Genomic DNA, 20,907 nt, shown 5'->3' on the forward strand with positions numbered 1-20,907 from the left:
AGAAAGAAAGAAAGAAAGAAAGAAAGAAAGAAAGAAAAAGAAAAAGAAAGAAAGGGAGCTCTGGCATTTGGGAGATTATGGTCAGAGGAAGGAGGCAGGGACACAGCTTCTTTGGGGGACAGAATGTGGAGGGGCTCCGGGTTTTGGAGCCTTTTACCCGGGCCTCAGTTTGCCAAATGAGACATGGCTTTGAGTTGACCTCCTCCCAGCCTTAGTTTTCGGACACTGAAAGTTTGAGTGAATCATTGTGGGTTTGCCTTGTTATCCAGGGTGGCTCCCCTCAGCCCAAAGACAACTGCATGCAAACACAGTATGCAAATAGACCGGTTTTGCTTAAACTGCCAATCCCGGTTCTTTTTCTGCAAGAAAAATTCCAAGCCGATTTCCGGAGAGGTGGCCCAGGACTCAAAGCCGGGTGTCTGGCCGGGGTGGGGCTTTTGCATAATGTAAATGAAGCCCTCGGAGGGACGGCCCGGTGGGGTGTGGCCAAGGCTGCGGCCCCTGAAGCCCCCAGGCCGGCGGGAGCCTCCGAGGGGCCGGCGGAGGCCCAGGTGCACTGCTGGGGCCGCCGGCAGAGGGCGCTCGCGGCACCCAGGCCACTTCTTTCAGCCTCTCGACGGGCCGCGGGGCGGAGCGAGCGGATCTCACGAGATTCTCGCGCGGCTGGCGCCAGTGGCCAGCATGGCGGATTCGCAGTCGCTGCTCAAGCGGGGTCCTTTTCGCTCCACGTGGCTGCGTGCCCGCAAAACTCGGACACAGCTCGTTCTCAGCCGCCGGCCCCGCCGCCGGCTCGGGACCTTGCGCTGGTGCGGCCGGAGGCGGCTCCGGCGGCGGCTGCTGCAAGCCCAGGCAGCCGGCGCGGACTGGCGGGAGAGCGGCTGCCCGGTGTCGCGCGCTGCGACCCGGAGGCCCAAGACCGCGGCCCCGAGCCCGGCTCCGGCCGCAGCCCCCGCCCCGAGTGGCCCCGCGAGCCTCCCCATCCCGCCGGTGCGGCCGGCCGGCCCGGGCCGCGCGTTGGTGCTGCTGCCGCTCGAGCAGGTGGGTCCCGCCGGAGGAGCGGCAGCGCCAGGACTTGCGGGCTGGGAGAAGACCTTGCCCCATCTGCAGGTTCTCCGGCCGCAGGTGGAGCGCATTCCTCCTGGCGGTGGTACTGAGCAGGGCTAGCTAGGACCCTGTTGTGGGACTCTAGGTCTTCAGAGCTGAGAGGGACTTCAATAGTGGTAAATAATACTACTAGGTCACATTTACTGGGTGCTTAGAAAGTGCCAGGCTCTATGTTCTGAGTGAGGTTTACGAGCCCTTTTAATACTCTTAGCAGTCTATGGAGTCATTACCGTTATTTCCGAAAATTTACGAAGAAACTGAGCTATAGCTTAGGTAACTTGATAGAAGGTACTCAGTAGAGGCAGGGCTATGTTCAAATCCAGGCAGCCTAATTGCAGGTCCTTTGCTCTTCCCTTGCTTGCATTGGATTTCCTCCAGTGCGAGAGGAAAGTGAAAACCCAAGAATGGGAGACACTTGGCTGGCAGGGGGCCTTGGTAGAGATAGGGATCTGTGAGAACAGCAGAGCCCAGTTCGTGGGACGCCCCCCTTGTCGTTCATGTGTCTGGATACACCAGCCATCTCTGTAACTGTCCTGGGATATGAAATTAGGTTAGAGGTATTAAGAACCTGATGGTCACCTAGTACAATATATTGTTACTTGGAAATCCCCTCCCCTTCGATATGTGAATAGCAATTAAGAGTTTAGAAAACTAAAAAAAAAAAAGGGGGGTGCCTGGCTGGCTCAGTGGGTGGAGCATGCTGCTCTTGATCTCAAGTTGTCACTTCCAGTCCCATCTCCAGCATAGAGTTTAGTTAAAAAAAGTTTAGAAAATTTCAGTCTCTAGTAACAGAATTAGAAATGTTATGTTCCTTTCTTTGTTCTTCCTTGCTAGGGTTTTACTTTTAGTGGGATCTGTCGTGTGACTTGCCTCTATGGCCAAGTGCAGGTGTTTGGTTTTACCATCAGCCAAGGCCAGCCTCCCCAAGATGTCTTTTCTGCCTACACCCACTCTCGATTGACTATCAATGCAGTTCATTATTCCATGCCTGAGAAAAGCAAGAAGGAGATGAAAAGGGAAGCCCGAGCTTTGCTCAGATCTCATCTTAATCGGGGTAAGAAAAGTAACTGGATAATTTACTGAGGGTGTACTATAATAAGGCTGCTATTTTTAGGTCCTTCCTATTGCCTAGACATTACACACTTTTCTGTGTCTATTTAAAGTGAAACTTGAGTGGAACTTGTTTTCACCATTTTACAGATGAGAAAAATGGCCTAAGACCACACAGCTATATTGTGTAGCAAAAGCAAACCTGGATTGACTTCTCCATCCAGGTGTGTTCCTGATATGCAGTATGGTTTCCTAAAGAAGGCTCTTGGACATAATTCCTGCTCTCAAAAAGTTGACAGTTCAGCCGAAAAGAAGGTAGTCCTAAATAGTGTAGAATTTAATGGAGTTGCTATTTCTAAGGTAGTTTGTTTTTCTCTTTACAGATGACAGATGTTGGTTGATGAAGAATTTTTCTCCTCTGTGTTCCATTGTGATGCTAGAACAACTGAAAACCCCCACTGTGAACTTCTTAGTTAGCCATCCAGGTTTATCTTACGTTTTCGTACAAGAGGTAGGACTAGTTTTCATTTGGAGCTGTGCTAATTATTTTCACCAGAACAGTCACACGTCAGCTGGCTGTAGGATGCTCCCTTGGAAAATCAGTCTGTCGTGTTGTAGGTTGTACACAACATCATCTGTGTGTGCAGTAAAATAGCATAGAAAGGCGTATCATGAAAAATAGTCTCCCCTTCCTCGTTAGTTTTATTGCCCAGTGAAAGCCATCCTTTTCATATTGTAGGTGATCAAATGCCTTTTGGAAATTTTACTTTATTTATGTTTTTTTTTTACCAATTTTTTTTTTTTTTTTTTTAATTTTAAGTACAATCTACCCCTCAACGTGGGGCTTGAACTCACGACCCGAAGATCAAGAGTTCCATGCTCTACAGACTGAGCCAGCCAGGTGCCCCGCCTGTTGGAATTTTTTAAATGGTTATCTTTTTATCTTGATTTATTAACTTGAGATAGTATAAATTTCCTGTATGAATATACTTTACTTATAATTTCTCCCATCTCTCTCTTTCTTGCCTCCAAATTTTTGCTGACTGTGTTATTACTTTCTTAAAGTCAAGTTCTATTGTTATAATTGTCCCCCACGAGCCATAAATTGAGCCTGATCTGCAGGATTATCAGGCTTGTGGATGTGAGGTGTGGGGAAGAACCAAGGAATACATGCTTTTGGGTGCAGGGCGTTACTGAGATGGGGGCACCGTGGGAGGAGCAGATTTAAATGTTCACCTTGACCTGCCTGTTAGACATTCCGTTGGAATGTTGGAATTCTGTTGGAATTTCAGCAGAATGGCCCAAAGGCCGAGAGGTGGGATAATAACACCAAGGGAGTTGATAGAGAAAAACAAGGGGGTTCAAAGTCACGGCCCTTCGGCACTACCAAGAAGAGGTCTGGATGAGGGAGCAGTAGAGACTGAGAAGTAGGGGTCACTGATGTTGGAGAAAAACCAGGTGAGTATGATCAGGAAGTCTTCAGAGGAGCTGGACAAAGAGCACAGGTCTGGTGCAGACCCAGTAGCTGGGTGAGGGCCATGGAGAAGGAAATGGGAAACCTGTGTCACCAAGCCTTTGCCTCTTGCAAGTGAAGGTTCCAAACATGTTAATACTGTTTTCATTCATTTTTAGCTTTATTTTTTTTTCTGGGACTTCACCACCACTCTTTATATTCCTTATGCTCCTTCTTGGGTACCTTCCCTCCCCCACTGTGTTTTTATACGTTCTAGAGTTATTTTTTCATACAAGGCAGATAGTGAACTTTATATGATCTCATTTTATAAGATACTCTTATTTTGCCCTCCATGATTGATAGTTGAGCACAGTATAGAGTTTTTTTCCTCGAAACCTTGAAGGCCTTGCTCCACTGTTTTCTAAAATCCATAGTTGCTGATAGGAAGTCACACACCAGACTGATTCTTGTTCCTTTTATGATGTTTTTATCCTGGGGTTGATGAATTGAATGAGGAGGTGATCATGGATGGGTCTCTTCATTGATTCTCTTCACCACGGAGACCTTGTTCCCTTGGAGCCCCATCCGCTGCAGCAAGGGCCTGCTCCTCCATTCCTTGGGTTGGCCGGTGGCTTCCTGGTACTTCTGCAGAGCACCCGCGGGCTTAGTGGGCCTGTTTTCCACGTTCTTTCAGCCCGGTCTGCATGTGTTCGTTGTCTTTTTACTTTATGTCTTTGGAGACAGCCTTGATTTTGTTCTAAAGCACCAACCTGTTCAACAGCTGTGGTTTCTTTTGAATTGTTACTGTGGCAATCGCTTTTTAAACTCGCACACATTTTCCTTTCCTGCGGGGTCTCCTGCAGAGGTGATGGCAGCTTGGAAGTGAATGTGAGCCAGGAGCACAGGTACGGACAACTGAAGGAGTAGCTGATGAGGCTCACTGAAGGGATGGCTGTGGGGTGAGAGGGTGGGCTCAGATCTACCTCTCACAGCTCACGACTGTTTGAGGCTTACTAATTCAAAACTGGAGGAAGAGACGTGCACTTGTGTTCATGTTTTCTTAAAACTTAAATTGTTCATTTCAGAGTCCAACCTTCCAGATTAACTCTGAACATTTAGCCCTGAGGTCTGTTGGCATTAGAAGAGAGAAGAAGAAAAACGGTCTTCGTTTGACAGAGAGTGCCTTGTCGGCCATGGAGGAGTTGGTCACCGTGTCCTGTGGTGAGTGACACCTGGTGGTAAAGGGAGCATTCATCCCGCAGGGCCTCAGAGGATCACAGTTTACAGGTAGAGCCCTAGCGAAGGTGGCTAATTTGAGGTTTCAATGTTTGTTTTACCTCCAGAGGAAGTAGACGGCTGCCCTGTCATTCTGGTTTGTGGCTCTCAGGACGTTGGAAAGTCAACATTTAATAGGTACCTCATTAACCAGTTGTTAAATAGGTAAGAGTGTTTTTATTTTTGTTTAGATACGTTATCAGATTAGGGTCATGAAATAGGATTTTTGATTTAAGAAACTAGATGGGAATGCATCTTGACTTCTCAGTAGGGATTATCTACACGTCTGTGCAAAGCCACTCAGCGGAGTGACGGCACTCTCTGTTAGGCTGTGTTTTGGAGTGAGGCACATCGGCCTCTCGGGGTGAACTGACCGTGCTTATCGGTGAGTGTGCAAGAGGAGTCACTTGGTGTCAGAATCTGTTTGTCCATACCCAGCGGTTCAGAGTAGGGAGCAATTCTGTTGTGTTTTAAAAATCAGATTTTAGGAAAGACAAAGTTGTATCCATATTACGAATGGGTACTGCGACCATGCCTGCATCACATTTTCTTTTTACTTTTTTTTTATGTTGATTGCCATCTTTGGAGCATTCTACGTAAAAGGCCGCATAGGGTAGATTGTGCCTGTGTATTGCATAAAGTCTGTAAGATCTGATTTATTCTTTTGACAGAGTAAAGGTAGTTGAGATTTTCCTTATTCCTTTCAAATTTTCAGTATTTCCTGCGTTGACTATTTGGAATGTGATCTGGGACAGACAGAATTTACGCCTCCAGGTTGCATTTCTTTACTTAATATTACAGAACCAGTTCTAGGTATGTATTACACATTTCTTTGATGTCTTGGTTTTATAAAACTCAAATATAATGATCTTACAAAAAGCTAAAAAAATGTAAGGGGCGTCTGGCTGGCTCAGTTGGTGGAGCATGCAGCTCTGGGATCGAGTCCTGCATCGGGCTCCCTGCAGTGGAGAACCTGCTTCTTCCTCTCCCTCTGCTGCTCCCCCTGCTTGTGCTCTCCCTCTCTCACTGTCTCTGTCAAACGAATAAATATAAATAAAATCTTAAAAAAAACGAACCGTATAATGATGTACACCAAGAAATTACATTGACATGATACCATTAGCCAATCCATGGATTTTATTCAAAATTCACTAGTTATCCTACTAATGTACTTTTTCTGGTTCAGACTCCAGACCAAAGTCCCATGTTGCTTTTTTTTTTTTATGGTAAAATATGCACAACATGATATTTACTGTTTTAACTGTTGATAGGTGTACAATTCAGTGTTCTCTACCCTTCACCGCTGTCTGTATCCGAAACTCTTTCATCATTCCAAACTGTGACGGTGTTCCCATTAAAGAACACTTGCCCCCTCCTGCTCTCCTTCCAGCCCCTGCTAACCTCTGTCCTAGTCTCTGTCCCTGTGACTTTGCCTACTCCACATACCTCATGTAAGTGGAAACACTATTTGTCCTTGTGCCTGTTTTGTTTTTTTTTCTAATCATAATGATTTTTCTTTTTGCTTATTTTTTTGTTTTTATTTCAATCCAGTTAACACAGTGTTATTTTAGTTTCAGATGTACAGTACAGTGATTCAACACTTCCATGCATCACCCAGTGCTCATCACAACAATGCCCTCCTTCATCCCCATCACCTAATTTCCCCCATTCCTGGCACCCTCCAAACATAAGTGTTTTAAGATAGTCCATATTGTAGCAGATAATCAAAATTCATTTCCTTTTTGTGGGTGAGTATCATTCCATTGTATACATGGATCACATTTTGTTGATGCGTTCAGCTGTTGATGGACAGTGGGATTGTTGCCACTTCCTGGCTTCTGGGAATAGTGCTGCTGTGAACATCAGCATACAAATACCTGTGCAGGTCCCTGCTTTTAGTTTTTTCAGATGGACACTCGGAGGGGAATTGCTGGGTCGTGTGGTAAAGCCATGTTTAACCTTTTGAGAAACCGCCAGCCTGTTTTTTTACAGTGGCTGCATTTTGCATCCCCATCCTCAGGGGCTCTCGCTTCTCCACATCTTATCATCTTAATCACAGCCATCCTGTCACATGTGCCCTGATAACTCACTGTGGCTTTGATTTGCCATTTCCCTGATGGCTGATGATGTTGAGCCTCTGTTTCTGTGCTTGTTGGCCTTTTGTAGATCTTTGGAGAAATGTCTGTGAAGTCCTTCACCCATTTTTGAATTGCATTGTTACTGAGTTTTAGGAGTTCTTTGTATATGTTCTGAGTGTTAATCTCTTATCAGATAAGCAATTTGCAAACATTTTTTCCCGTCTTTTAAGTTTTCTTTCTGTTTTCTTGATGGTGTCCTTTGATACACAAAAGTTCTTAATTTTTATGAAATCCAGTTTCCTTTTTTTTCCAGTTTATTTTTTCTTTTGTTGACATTCTCTTGATGTCATATTCACAATGTTGCTAAGTCCAATGTAAAGATTTCTTCTAGGGGCGCCTGGGTGGCTCAGTCGTTAAGTGTCTGCTTTCGGCTCAGGTCCATGATCCCAGGGTTCTGGGATCGAGCCCGCATCGGGCTCCCTGCTCAGCGGGAAGCCTGCTTCTCCCTTTCCCACTCCCCCTGCTTGTGTTCCCTCTCTCGCTGTGTCTCTCTCTGTCAAATAAATAAAATCTTTTAAAAAAATTTTTTTTTTCTAATATTCTTGGAATTTTGTAAGTTTTAGGTCTTACATTTAAGTCTTTGGTCCATTCTGAATTAATTTTTGTATATGATATAGGGAAAGCATCCAACCTCATTTTTTTGCATGTGGATGTCTAGTTTGCCAATTAACATTTGTTGAAGACTGTCCTTTCCCCCGTGGAATGGTTTTGGCACCCTTGTGGAAAAGCACTTGATCATATATATGAGGGCCTATTTCTGGGCCCTGTCTTTTATTTCATTGGCCTATATCTGTGTCTTTATGCCAGTCCTATGCTAATGGAGGAATGTGAGTCCTCCCAACTTCATTCTTTTTCAAAATGGTTTTGGCCATTTGGTACCCTTGCAATGCTGTATGAATCTGAGGATCAGCTTTTACATTTCTGCGAAAAAGGCTGTTGAATTTTGGTAGGGATTGCATTGATTGAATGTGTATAGCTCACTTTGGGTGACACTGACATCTCAATAATGATAAATCTTCCTGTACATGAACACAGGATGTCTTTCCAGTTTCTTAAGTCTTTAAATTTTTTTCAGCAATTTTTTTTAAGATTTTATTTATTTATTCGTGAGAGACAGAGAGGGAGGCAGAGGCCTCCCTCCATTGAGCAGGGAGCCCGATGCAGGACCCGATCTGAGGACCCTGGGATCATGACCGAGCTGAAGGCAGACACTTTTATTTTTTTTAAGATTTTATTTATTTATTTGACAGAGAGAGCAGGAACACAAACAGGGGGAGTGGGAGAGGGAGAAGCAGGCTTCCCGTGGAGCAGGGAGCCCGATATGGGGCTCGATCCCAGGACCCTGGGATCATGACCTGAGCCGAAGGCAGACGCTTAATGACTGAGCCACCCAGGCGCCCTCTTCCAGCAATATTTTGTGGTTTTCAATGTGTAAGTCTTTCACTTGGTTAGATTGGTTCCCAAGGGTTGGATTCTTTCACTTATTACCATAAATGGAATTGCTTTCCTAATTTCTTTTACAAATTGTTCACTATTGGTGTATAGAAACACACATGATTTTTGTGTATTGACTGTGTAACCTGCAACTTTGCTGAATTCCCATATTAGCTCTAACAGGTGTCTTGTGGATATTTTGGTATTTTCTAGTTAGAAGATCGTCGTCTGTGAATAGAAATAGTTTCACCCTTCCTTTCCAGTCTGGATGCCTTTGATTTCTTTTTCTTGTCTCCTAGCGCTCTCAGGCTAGAACCTTCAGTGCAGTGCTGAATAGAAGAAAACATCCCTTTCTTGTTCCTCACCTTAGAGGGAATGTTCTTCACCAGAAGTATGCTGTCATTTGCAGGTTTTTGTCATTCCCATCGTCAGGCTAAAGAAGCTGCCTTCTGTTTCTAGTGTGTGGAATGTTTGTATCATGAAAGTGTTGGACTTTGTCAGGTGCTTTTTCTGCGTCTGTCGAGATACTTGTGTGATTTTTGTTTAGTTGACTTTTAAGCAGATGATAGATCAGGTTGCTGGATTCGTTGTGGATTTAACAGACTTTTTGACAAAAATAAGTAGGGCATTCATACTGTATTTACAGTTTTATCAAAACTGTTTAGATTTTGCTTTCTAGCTGGTTTCATTGTTCCTTCTCTTCTTTTACATTTTCCCTAGTCCATTTACTTTTCTTTTCCTTTTTCACCCCTTAATATTTCAGCAGGTGTTTCCCCAGACAAGGACACATTATGATACGTAGTCATAATGCGGCCACCAAGTCAGGGTAGCAGTTCGGCCGTGGTACTGTTCCCTCTTCTGTCCTCCAGCCACCTGCCAGGGCCCAGTGTATATTTGCAAATCTTTAGTCTTCTCCAGTCTGGAGCATTCCCTCCAGCTTTTCTTATCTTTTATGACCTTGGCAGTTTGGAAGAGTACATTTATCAAATGTCCCTGTGGTTTGATTGAGATGTGGTGCTCTGTTCTCAGTGCATCATATCAACAAGCTGTCAGTTTGCTCTGTTACCAGAGAGGTTAACTCTGATCATTTGGTTAAGATAAGTGTTTGCCAGCGTTTTCCACTCTGCCTGTAACGAAGTGTGTTATTTCTTCTGGGGTGTGACTGCTTGTGGGCCCCCCTCGGTGGACAGAGCTAGGAAATATACGCATGCTTAGATCCATACATGCACATACATGTGTATACACACTGCATCTATATCTCCTTGTTTGTATGTTCCCTATGTATTAAGAGCCATGAGTTTATTGCTATCATTCCGATTCCAGTCTGACAGCCCGGGTTTATTCTAGTTAGCCTTTCCCCTTCCATATTTATAAGTTTCATCTCTGATGATAAGAACCGTGGCTATGATTATTCTCCATGTATTTACATATTTACTCAGTCCCTTTGTATTTGTTCAATCCCTCTGCTTTGCAGGCCACTTCCTCAGCTGTGGGCTGCCCCAAATCCCCATACCCCACCCTTGAGGGGAGCCTCGCCAGCCCTGTCCCAGGTGGCCTTGCACCAACCACATTAACCAAGGCCCTCACCCTGCCGACTGTTGGCATGTGGTCTTGGTCACCAGCCTGCTGAGTGAGTTCCCAGCCCCAACCAGAGAGGGGAGTTGGCTCAGGCTTGACAGACCGGTACTGCAGTTAGGAGCGTCTGCCCTGGAGCTGGCTCACCTGAGTTCAAGCCCAGCTGATATTTACTCACTCTGTGACCTTGATCAAGTTAAAAATGGAGATAGTAATATTACCTACCTCATAGGGTTTTTATGAACATCAGAGACTAATGTGAGGTACATGGGACATAGTAAGTGCTAGATTCCAGCAAGTGATTGCCCTTGTTCTTATTTGTCCTTTCATTAGAACGTCAACCCTGTAAGGATGGGTGTTGCTTTGTTCACAGGTGTATCCTAAGTATCTAGAACAATGCTCAGAGTGTTACAGGTGCTCAGTAAATGTTTGTTGAGTGAATGGTCATATTAGGACAGAATTGGGATTAACTGTATGTAAAAATGAGCATGTCTTTGTATGAAGTTGAAAGCTTAGATTTCTTTTTTTTTTTTTTTTAAGATTTTATTTAAGAGAGAGAGCATGAGCAGGGAAGCGAGGCAGAGGGAGAAGCAGACTCCCCACTGAGCAGGGAAGCCCAATGCGGGGCTCGATCCCAGGACGCTGGGATCATGACCTGAGCAGAAGGCAGACGCTCAACTGACTGAGCCACCCAGATGCCCGGAAAGCTTGGATTTCTGAAAATGGGATACAACTATTCCTAGTGGTAGAATGGTCTGGTAGGACGGTCTTTGATTTCCTAAGGATCTTTGTCACTGGTGATGGCCGAGGAAAACCCCTCACCTCCTTTTAAATAGTCACAGATTCAAACTCTTACCTTTATCTTCCTAGGACCACCTTTCACCCACCAGAGGACACCACAGAAAATGGTATATTATGGGAAACCTGCTTGTAAAAACAACTGTGAAAATTATATTGAGATAATAAAGTATGTGTTCAGCTCCTACAAGAGAGAGTCCCCTCTCATCATCAACACAATGGGCTGGGTGTCAGGTAAGCCTGGGAAGGCACATCTGGCCGAAAAGGTGGGGCCATGTGAATAAGCTTTTGGCTTCAGGCAGTAACGCTGGAGCCCAGTTTTTAGGAGATTTCTTTCTTTCTTTTTTTTTTTTTTAAGATTTTATTTATTTATTTGAGAGAGAGAATGAGAGAGAGAGAGTACATGAGAGGGGGGAGGGTCAGAGGGAGAAGCAGACTCCCCGCTGAGCACGGAGCCCGATGCAGGACTCGATCCCGGGACTCCAGGGTCATGACCTGAGCCGAAGGCAGTCGCTTAACCAACTGAGCCACCCAGGCGCCCGAGGAGATTTCTTCTTAGGGATCCTTTCTTTGTCTCAGAACAGCTGTGCCATGTTCTTATAGGAGTGTGTCGCGGTTTTAGTAGCTCACCAGCTGCCCGTGTCCTCCCCTCACAGACAAAGGGCTTTTGCTTCTCATCGATCTCATCCGGTTGCTGTCTCCCAGCCACGTCGTGCAGTTCAGTTCTGGCCGGAGCAAATACATGCCGAGCCTGACCCCTGACCACGTGGATGATATGGACGGCCTGTACACCAAGAGCAAGTCCAGAGTCAGAGACAGAGGTTTCCAACTGGCAGAGTTTACAGAGAGTTTGGAATTCGCTGACGAAGAAAAGGAGAGTCCAGTTGTGTTCACTGGACATAAGCTGATATGCGTCCAGTCGGACTTTGCGTTTAGGAAAACTCCGAGAAACAGGTAATTAAACTGTCATGGCTGGAGGATGAAGTTCTGTGCAGTTCAACAAGGCCTTCTGCCCTCAATTCCTTAAAAGGAATTAAGTCTTCCACAAGTTTTCAAATCTGTCTCACAGCGCTATGTTCATGAAGGAGAATCTGTTCTTTTCTGAGCTGTTATTGTCCCAATGGAAACACAGACAACCTCTGACTTAAGATGGTGTGACTTTCAATTTTCCCACTTTATGTTGGTATTAAAGCAAATACATGTTCGGTAGAAACTGTGCTTTGAATTTTGGTCTTTTCCTGGGCAAGCATGATGCCGTATGACCTTCTGTCCTGATGCTGAGCTTCAGGTCAGCCTGGAGGGTGAGCCGCAGTACAGACGCCATTCTCTGCCCATACAGCGTAGGCTCTGTGTTAGGTGATTCTGCCAGGCTGGAGGCTAATGTGAGTGTCCTGAGCACGTTTAAAGTAGGCGAGGGTAAGTTGTGATGTGCCGTAGGCGAGGTGTCTTTTTTCTTTTTCTTATTTGACAAAGAGACACAACGAGAGAGGGAACACAAGCAGGGGGAGTGGGAGAGGGAGAAGCAGGCTTCCCGCTGAGCAGGGAGCCTGATGCGGGGCTTGATCCCAGGACCCCAGGATCATGACCTGAGCCGAAGGCAGACACTCAATGACTGAGTCATCCAGGCTCCCCTGGTAGGTGAGGTGTCTTAAAGGCGTTTTCAATGTCTGATATTTTCCTCTTTTCGTGGGTGAATGAAGATGGAGCCCCTTTGTAAATTGAGGAAGACCCGTATCCAGAGGTGGCATTCAGCTCTGGTTGCCAAGAGCTTTTATTGAAGGACAGTCTTTACATGTCATGTTGCTCCAGTGGGTTTAGAGAAAGGGTCTGCAGATGTTAAGGTGGGAATGTGTGATCTCTCTACACGTAACCTGTGTAATGACCAATGGACTCTGTTTCTGAGGTTAAATCTCTACTTCGTTCTGATTTACTTTGCAGAGAGTCGCATAACAAAGTTCTTCGAGATTTGGCGGTACTAGGTTACCTCGGCCAGCTGCAGCCTCCAGTGCCAAAACCACTTTGTCCTTTACACGGTCTCACACCCTATCAGGTAACCTCACTTTGGATGAGGGATTCTCTGTGGATGTAACGAGGCCTCGTGGGGCTTCCTGTGTGTGTTCTCCAGCCACTTTATGATGCTTCACTCATTTTATCCTTAGAACGGCCCTGTGGCATAGGTTCTGTAACTGCCTCAGTTTACAGATGGGAGGTCGAGTAATCTAGCTTGAGAGTCCATGTTCTTAGCTGCCATCCTCTGTTGGGCACGACTGTGCTTCCGTGCTGGTTAAGAATGTTCTGCCTGATCCCAGAGGTGGCACCAGGCAGTCCAGCTCCAGCGCTCCCACTGTTTAGCTGTGTGTGAGTCCACGTCTTACCTGGAGAAAGGAGGCTGTGCCAGACCTCAGAGGATGGTTGTATGGGTTCAGTGAGTGTTCGCAGTGGTTCCTGGCATCTGGGGACCACTCTTTTTTTTGTTGTTATTTTTTTTTAATGTAGCCTCCATGACCAGCGTGCAAACCCAGTGCCGGGCTCGAATTCACGACCCTGAGATCATGACCTGAGTTGAGATCAAGAGTCACTTTACCAATTGCGCCCCCCAGAGACCACTCTTGAAAGCATTTCATACTATTGTCAAAAGTGGATTCTAGGGGCCCCTGGGTGGCTCAGTTGTTAAGCATCTGCCTTCGGCTCAGGTCATGATCCCGCGGTCCTGGGATTGAGCCCCGTGTCGGGCTCTCTGCTCAGCAGGGAACCTGCTTCTTCCACTCCCTCTCCCGCTCCCCCTGCTTGTGCTCTCTCACTCTTTCTCTCTCAAATAATATAAAATCTTTTTTTTTTTAAAGATTTTATTTATTTATTTGACAGAGACACAGGGAACACAAGCAGGGAGAGCGGGAGAGGGAGAAGCAGGCTCCCCGCTGAGCAGAGAGCCCGACACAGGGCTCAATCCCAGGACCCCGGGATCATGACCTGAGCCGAAGGCAGACGCTTAACGACTGAGCCACCCAGGCGCCCCTAAATAGAATCTTTAAAAAAAAAAAAAAAAAAGATTCTAGCACCAGAGTATTTGCATCTTGGAATCCTAGCTCCTTAGAATTATTTTGGGAAGAAACCACCATGATATTAGAATTCCAGATGACAAAAGATTAAAATAGCAATAGGTGGCATTTCCTAAATGCTTACCCTCTGCTGTGCTCTGTTCTGAGCCTGTTAACTTCTTTACTCATAATGGTTTTATTATTACCCCATTTTAGAGATGCTAGAACTGAGGTCAGGGACACTGAGTCAGCTTGCCTGAGGTGGCTAGTAAAAGTTTGGGCTGGGACTGGAGCCCAGAGTATTCACCCTGTGCCATCCATACTAAGCACTCCCTGTGTGCTGGGCGTTCTGCTAAGCACTTGAGATGGAACAGCTCGATGGATTTGTGGCAGCCCAGTGAGGGAGAGGCTCTTTCATTCCCTGTTTACAGCTTTGGAGACGGGCACAGGCGGGTAGAGACCCTGGCCTGAGGTCACACTCCGGAGGCACTCCTGAGGCAGGAGCAGTGGGGCTGGCCAACAAGGATGTGTCTCCCAGGCCTGATGGTGAGATCTTCTCTCCTGGAGAATCTCAGGCAGTTGAATGAAGTTTTGGTCAAGGGGGTCATTTACTCAGAGATGCTCTACAATGGAACTTGAAGCTTATCTACCAGTAATTGCATCTGCCTTTTACTATTTCAAATTTGGTTTTGGAATCTAAACAGTATAATAGAATACTTTTGTACTTTACAAATCGGGAATTATCCAGAGAGTTACACATTAAAGGTAGTTACAGTTGACATTTAAACAACAACAGTTTTAATTGCACGGGTCCACTTATATGCAGAGTTTTTTTGATGAATACAGTCAGTCCAGTGTTGTAAATGTATTCTTCCCTGTAATTTTTTAAATAACATTTTTTTTCTCCAGCCCACTTTGTCATGAGAATATAGTATATAATACACTCAACACACAAAGTATGTGTTAATCGGCTATTATGTTATCGGGAAGGCTTCTGATCGACAGGAGGCTCTTAGGAGTTAAGTTTTTTTGGGGGGGTGGTCAGAAGTTATTTGTTGATCTTTGACTGCATGGGGTGGGGGGGTCAGTGCCTCTACCCCCTGTGTTGTTCAAGGCTCCACTGTATTTACCTTGTGCTCCTGGAGTTCAATCCATTTTTCTTAATTTAGTATGTTACATAGAGAATAGATGGAAGCTTTTTCTCACTGAATGGAGGTTTGCTTTCTGACATTAGGAGACCTCTCAGCAAGTGGGGTTTTCTCAGTCCCCCCTGACTTTAACACATTTAGAATATCTTCAGATTTGTGTCTTAATGTGTCTCTTCAGATAAGAAAGTTCCAGGCATCAGTTTGGATTTCTAGCAAGTGTTGGCTGGCGAAGAACTTTGTATGAATTTCTTAGGTACTCTGTATTAAAGTAGTGAAACACTGACCAGTGTTTGTTAGCATTTCTGTTTTGATACTTTTTGGTGGGCAGTTTGGCCAATATAACTTCAGATACCTGCCTAGTCAACTTCTAAAAATTAAAAGTAGCCTTTCCAGTAGAATTAATAGAGGGAGGTGCACATTTATTTTCCAGGTCCCTTTCAATGCAGTTGCGCTCCGGATTATTCATGCTGATGTCGCTCCTACCCATATATTATACGCTGTGAATGCCAGCTGGGTTGGTCTTTGCAAGATCCTGGATGATGTCAGAGGATACGCAAATGGTCCCATCCTACTCGCGCAGACTCCAATCTGTGATTGTTTGGGGTTTGGTGAGTGAAAGTAAAACATGTCTGTATACCTACTGAAATCAATACCCCTCTCCAACTGTATGTGGCTGGTCTTGACCTTGGATCTGTCTCTCAGCTGGAGTGGTCAGAGTGCCTCTGGCTTCTAGACAGTGTGCCTGGGGCTGGTGGGCAGGAAGGAAGCAGCATTTTCTCTGCTTCTCCTGCCAGGATTCCTAAGGGCCTGGTCATGGCCTTCTTGTCACTTGACATGTTTTCCCTAGGCCATTTGTCCATCTGCTAGGGCCCTCGATCCATCTTTAGGCTGACTTCCCACAGGATCTCTGTAGCATGACTGTGTGTCTGAACTCCAAGCCCAGCTCGCTTCTCCACTTGGGTATCTCACTGGCATCTGAGACTTAGGTCCAAGACTGAGGTCCTAATTTTCTCCCCAAATCCCCTCCACCCTGCACCATCTACTGTTCCCAGGCCTGTGAGGAGTCCTTGGAAGATTCACTCTGGTGTTCACGCCAGACCTTTGGGTCTACCTTGGCACGCCCTTGCCTTCATTCGACACATCCAACCCCCTAGCAGGGGTGGTAGCTTGTTTCCAAAACCTGTCTGATTCCTCTGTCTCATCTCTTCTTATTCTGCCAGTCAGAACCACCGTTTCTGTGCTGGGCTTGGCACCTTTGGGTGATCTGAGGACAGATGGGAGTATGTCACGTCCTGGTGCCCCCATCACTCTTGCCCTGGACCATTGGCCTGGCCATGCTTTAGGCCCTTCCTCCTTTGCCAAGCCTACCTCACATGATTGTCCCCCTGGCTCACTGAGGTCAATAAATGTCAGGGTATGTTTCTGGAAGGGTGCTGGACCTATGTAACTGAAAATTAGCAAAACTCTTACATAATCAAATACACGTTTCTGAGTTAGACAGCACTACTTCAGAAACTGTGTCACCTGGTACAGACCATGAGGAAGGAATTGAGGACGGGGAAAGACTGAGTCATTTGCGTGTTCCGCATGGGGTGGCTTTTCTTCCGGGCCTGGGTGTGCCTTACTTGAGACAGTCTAGGACTTTGGCCACTTTGGTTGCTCACGGCTGAACAAGGGGAAAGGTTCCAAGAGATGGGAGATTTGACGAGTCTTGACCAAGAGTAGTCAAGTTCTCCCATCTCTTGGAACTTTATATTTTCAAAGCAAAACACAGTTGAAATTGAAATTCTTATTTTAAAAGCCATTCTACAATTCCTAGTGGTAGGGAGGTATAATATCTTCCAGAAAGGATTATTTGTGTATGTTTTGTGTCTTCAAGGAATTTGTAGAGGGATCGACATGGAGAAGAGGCTTTACCACATCCTCACTCCTGTGTCCCCAGAGGAGCTAAGAAATGTGAACTGTCTGCTCGTCGGAGCCATTTCCATTCCACAGTGTGTCTTCAAGAGCCAAGTGAGTGCCACTCCCAGGGGCAGCCCTGGGGGTAGCCAGAGAGCGTCATGGGGACGGGTTATTGTGCGGGAACTCCACACTTTGTTGGAGAGGCTGAACGAGGCAAATGGAGTGTCCAGGTGGCCTCAGAGGCCCATGGCCATGAATTGCCATCATTCGTGGCCAGGAGCCCTGTGGTAGAGACATTGTCCCAGAAGTAGGTTATGGGAGGGGAGAACAGAGGTGGTCTCCCCAGGATGACTCCTTCCTGATGCCGGTCTGTAGATGCACCTGTGAGAAGGTCGCGGGAAGGTCATGTTGGCTGAGGACATCTGTGTGGTGGCGTGGGGAGGCAGTGGATGTTCTCCCCTCTTAGCTGCTTAACTTGTTCGAGAGAGAGGCACACCCACGCCTTCCCCCCCCCACTCTTGTGCTGGTCGATGTGTTTGTGCAGTTGAATTGGACAGAAAGGCGGCAGTCACCTTTGTACCTGGGCCATCGGGTCAAGTGGACCCTCTGCAGGAAGGGAGACCAGAAGTCTTAGGAGTGCAAGGACCTCACCCAGACTCTCCCTTTTCACAGTATTTTCTGGGGAAGAAATGAAATGCTGCAAACTCTAATTGGCAGGATTTGGGGTGTTTCCATACGTTCTCTTCATGTTTCTGTTTCAGCATGGGCTCGAAGGGACAATACCTTACATCACCACAGATTATAACTTTAAACTTCCTGGAGCATCAGAGAAGATTGGAGCAAGAGAAACCGAGGAGACGCGTGAAGAGAAAGTACACCCAAAGCCCAAACTCTATCGCAAAATAAACTGATACTGACATAGTAAGGGAAGGAGCTTTTACCAGAAAACTGGACTCCGTCTCCAGCCTGAAGTCAGGCTGATGGTGATGGCAGGGAATGGTGCACTTATGTCGCAAACAGTGTTTCCTCTGTAACTCGTGAATCTAGAGTCAATTTAACTCTTTTGAAAGCTCCATGACTTAAGAGTTTTGCCCTAGTGTTCTGTATGCTTCTTCATACTTAACTGTTTTATTTTCTAAAGGGTTAAAGCAGCAGGGAGAAGTTTGTACACCATTAAAACAGAGAGAACACTGTTGATTCCTCACAAAGCTCTTCAAAGACCTGGTTGTTGGAATCTAAATAAAAATAGGGAAACTGGGGCCACAAAAATCTACCAAAGAGGAAGGAGGGCCGGCCAGCAGGCTCGCGAGCATAACAGGATGTGAGGGCTCCCCTGGTCCTCGCCCATCGATGACAGACAGGCAGGAGGTCCCAGCAGCAGGGTCTGCCTGTGGACAGTCACCGCCGCGGGTCATGCTCATCCCCTGCTCATCTGATGCCGTCCACACACTCTTTCATTCCCGTGGTCCAGTGTTCAAAGATCACGTTTGGTCTCTTCAGTGTGAGCAAGGTTTCATAGATAAAATGTTTGGACTCGAGCCGTTCGTTTTTTGGGGTTCTTTCATCTGATGACTTTATGCTGAAAGAATTGCTCTCAAATCCAGGAAACCTTTCCTGTGGTCTCTTTAGAATGAGCTCTGTCCTAACTGACTTCTCACCTGAGACCGAGGACATACTGTGGGCAGCGCCGGACCCCAGGCTGTTTGGAAGAAGGAGCAGCAGAGTGGCGCCTGGACAGCCCCGTCTTGCCCTTTACGGCTTGACGGGAACTTGTATGTGCAGATGAATCTGCCACCTAGCGCTTTCTCCAAGCGGGGGCAGGAGGCTGGTGATGATGCTGTTCTTCCGGATGGCTTTGGGGGAAATGATGGAAACCCATTCTTCGTCTGCTCCCTGGTTGTCACAATTCTTGATCCTCCAGGGTCAGAAGTGATTTGGGTAACCAAGGATATCAGGCGGGGTCACGTCATTTGTGCATTTAAATCTGTGAGAGTCTTAGGTAGCATTTCAAATTCGTCTTGTGGATTCAGCTTCCTACAGATTATGTGGAAAGCTGGTTATTCAGATGTGGGTTTTAACGTCTCTGTTCATTTAAACTGTTGGTTTTTGTCCTGTTTCTTCTGGTGGCCCCTCGGCATCTCAGACCCACGCTTACACGTGCTCCCTGGAACTCTGCCACCCCCCAGGGTTGGTTTTGATTCCCTAGAGACTGTTTAAGGTCTAACTTCGTTGCATCTTATTTATATTTAAATTTACCTTGTGCATGTTTTCTGTCTTGGTCTTGCCAAGAATTTTGACAATCTGCCATCATCAGCGTTCTGCCTCCTTCCCTAGTTCCCTGTGTCTTCACAGCGATACTCGCTCTCGGTCCCGGGCGATACTCGCTCTCGGTCCCGGGCGGCAGGTCTCAGGAGGAATGAAAGCGGTGCCCCAGCGTTCCGTTCCATTCAGGCTTGCCTTTGGCCTGATGTCCTGCTCTCTTGAGGGCTGTGCATATGGAGGAGGCAGGCATTGCCACTAGAGGGAGCTGCCAGCCATTGGTCTGGGGGGGGGGGCAGGCGTGCCCGGGAGCCTGCCTGGGGTTTCCGGAGGGCTCAGGCATCCTGGAGAGTTGGCTCTGTGGCCAGCTCAGGGGGCCCTGGTCAGACCCGCAGCCGTGCCATCCACCCTGGATATCTGTCCCTGTGATTGTCGACGTCAGCAGTTGGGGCTTTTTGTCATTTTTATCATCCTTTGGTTCAGAATATGGTGGTAAGTTCTACACTTGCGTTATTCTTAACAGAAACTCAATCATGTGTATGTGTGTGTGTGTGTGTGTGTGTGATTTCCAAAGTAGCCCATGCTTATTTTAAGAAAAAGAAATAACATGACTTAGACCTTGAAACCCTAGTTGCTGATTTTGTGGTTCTTTAAAGCCAGGTCTTTAGAAGAGATTCCTTTATAGGAAAGATAGATGTGAAAATAAATGACAGGATTCTTGGATTCTGGGGTTTTAGTTTGTAAACAAAGGTCAGTTCCCAGCTGTCCTCTGTTGGGCCTGGGGGCAGGAAATGGCGGACCCTCGAGAGCATGGCCTGGAAACAGGAAAGGGGAGAAGGATGGTTGAGCGGGCCCTTCAGGTGCCGTCACTGTCTGAGAGTCAGTCTGGGAGAGGCCTGGGCTGGCACCCCTGGGACGGGTGGCTGCCTCCACGCCGCACCTGGGATTTCTGCCCCATGGGGTGTGAGTGCCTCGAGATGCAGGCCCAGGTTCCTTTCCTTGTGCCAGATGGTGGTGGTTTTTTGTTTTAATTGTCTAATTCGTAGTCTTATCCCTCAGGTTTGGATGTGGCAATATAGTGGTTAAGGCAATAGGCTTTGGTATGAGAGCTCTGAGTTGGAATCCTGAGGGGCCCTGGCCAGCCGTGTGACTTTGTGGGAGACACTCAGCCTCAGCCTGTTGACGTCTTCAAGATGGGCTGGTGGCTGTTCCTCGGGGTGCCTGCGTCATCGGGGGTACACGAGGCTTGTCTGTATGTAGCGGGGCAGTACCCCGAGAAGACAGGGACCAAGATTGTATTCCTCACAGTCACATTGGGATGAAGAAGAAACTAAATGTTTAAATCCACAGCCGCCTTTCCGTCCTGCCTTCGGGCAGGGCTCCCTTCAAGCATTTTCCAGCCCAGTGTGCTGTTGTCAGAGTTCTGGGGGGTCAGTTCCGGGTCTGCCGTTAGTCCCCGTTCCTGGCAGTTCTTCAGAAACCCCCGCGTAACTGCTTCTAAAGTTGTACGAACCGTTCGCACATGTAGAAGGTGATTTCAGTCGCCACCACGTAGGTAATCACTGTTCTTGCCGTGACGCTGTCTTGTCTGGTGCTGCTCTGAGTCGTGTGTGTGTGCGCTATAAAATCGGTGTCCTGCCGCACGTGTGGCTTTTTTACCCTGCTCTTTTCACTTAACTCGTGAACTTCTATATCATTAAATATTTTTGAGAACATGAATTTAATTGTGTAAT

At 46.7% G+C, this 20,907-nt stretch overlaps 1 protein-coding gene across 2 annotated transcripts; it reads left to right on the forward strand.

Moving 5' to 3' along the window:
* The first annotated feature begins 507 nt into the window (after positions 1-507).
* NOL9 (nucleolar protein 9) lies at positions 508-17,998 on the forward strand. Of its 2 annotated transcripts, XM_025856582.2 has the most exons (12): positions 646-1,038; positions 1,939-2,158; positions 2,538-2,665; positions 4,693-4,828; positions 4,951-5,047; positions 5,598-5,695; positions 10,900-11,061; positions 11,484-11,781; positions 12,766-12,877; positions 15,444-15,621; positions 16,893-17,026; positions 17,677-17,998. In XM_025856582.2, the coding sequence occupies exons 1-12, from the start codon at positions 682-684 to the stop codon at positions 17,824-17,826; spliced, it is 2,070 nt and encodes a 689-aa protein (XP_025712367.1). In that variant the 5' UTR covers positions 646-681; the 3' UTR covers positions 17,827-17,998. The 2 variants fall into 2 exon arrangements, 1 of the variants encoding a protein (XP_025712367.1); XR_012381387.1 differs by lacking the exon at positions 15,444-15,621 and having other exon boundaries at positions 508-1,038; positions 17,677-17,815.
* Positions 17,999-20,907: the final 2,909 nt, after the last annotated feature.

This window comes from Callorhinus ursinus, unplaced genomic scaffold (assembly GCF_003265705.2).
Source record: "Callorhinus ursinus isolate GAN/ISIS: 27379988/994484 unplaced genomic scaffold, GSC_fseal_2.0 scaffold18, whole genome shotgun sequence".
Lineage (NCBI taxonomy): Eukaryota > Metazoa > Chordata > Mammalia > Carnivora > Otariidae > Callorhinus > Callorhinus ursinus.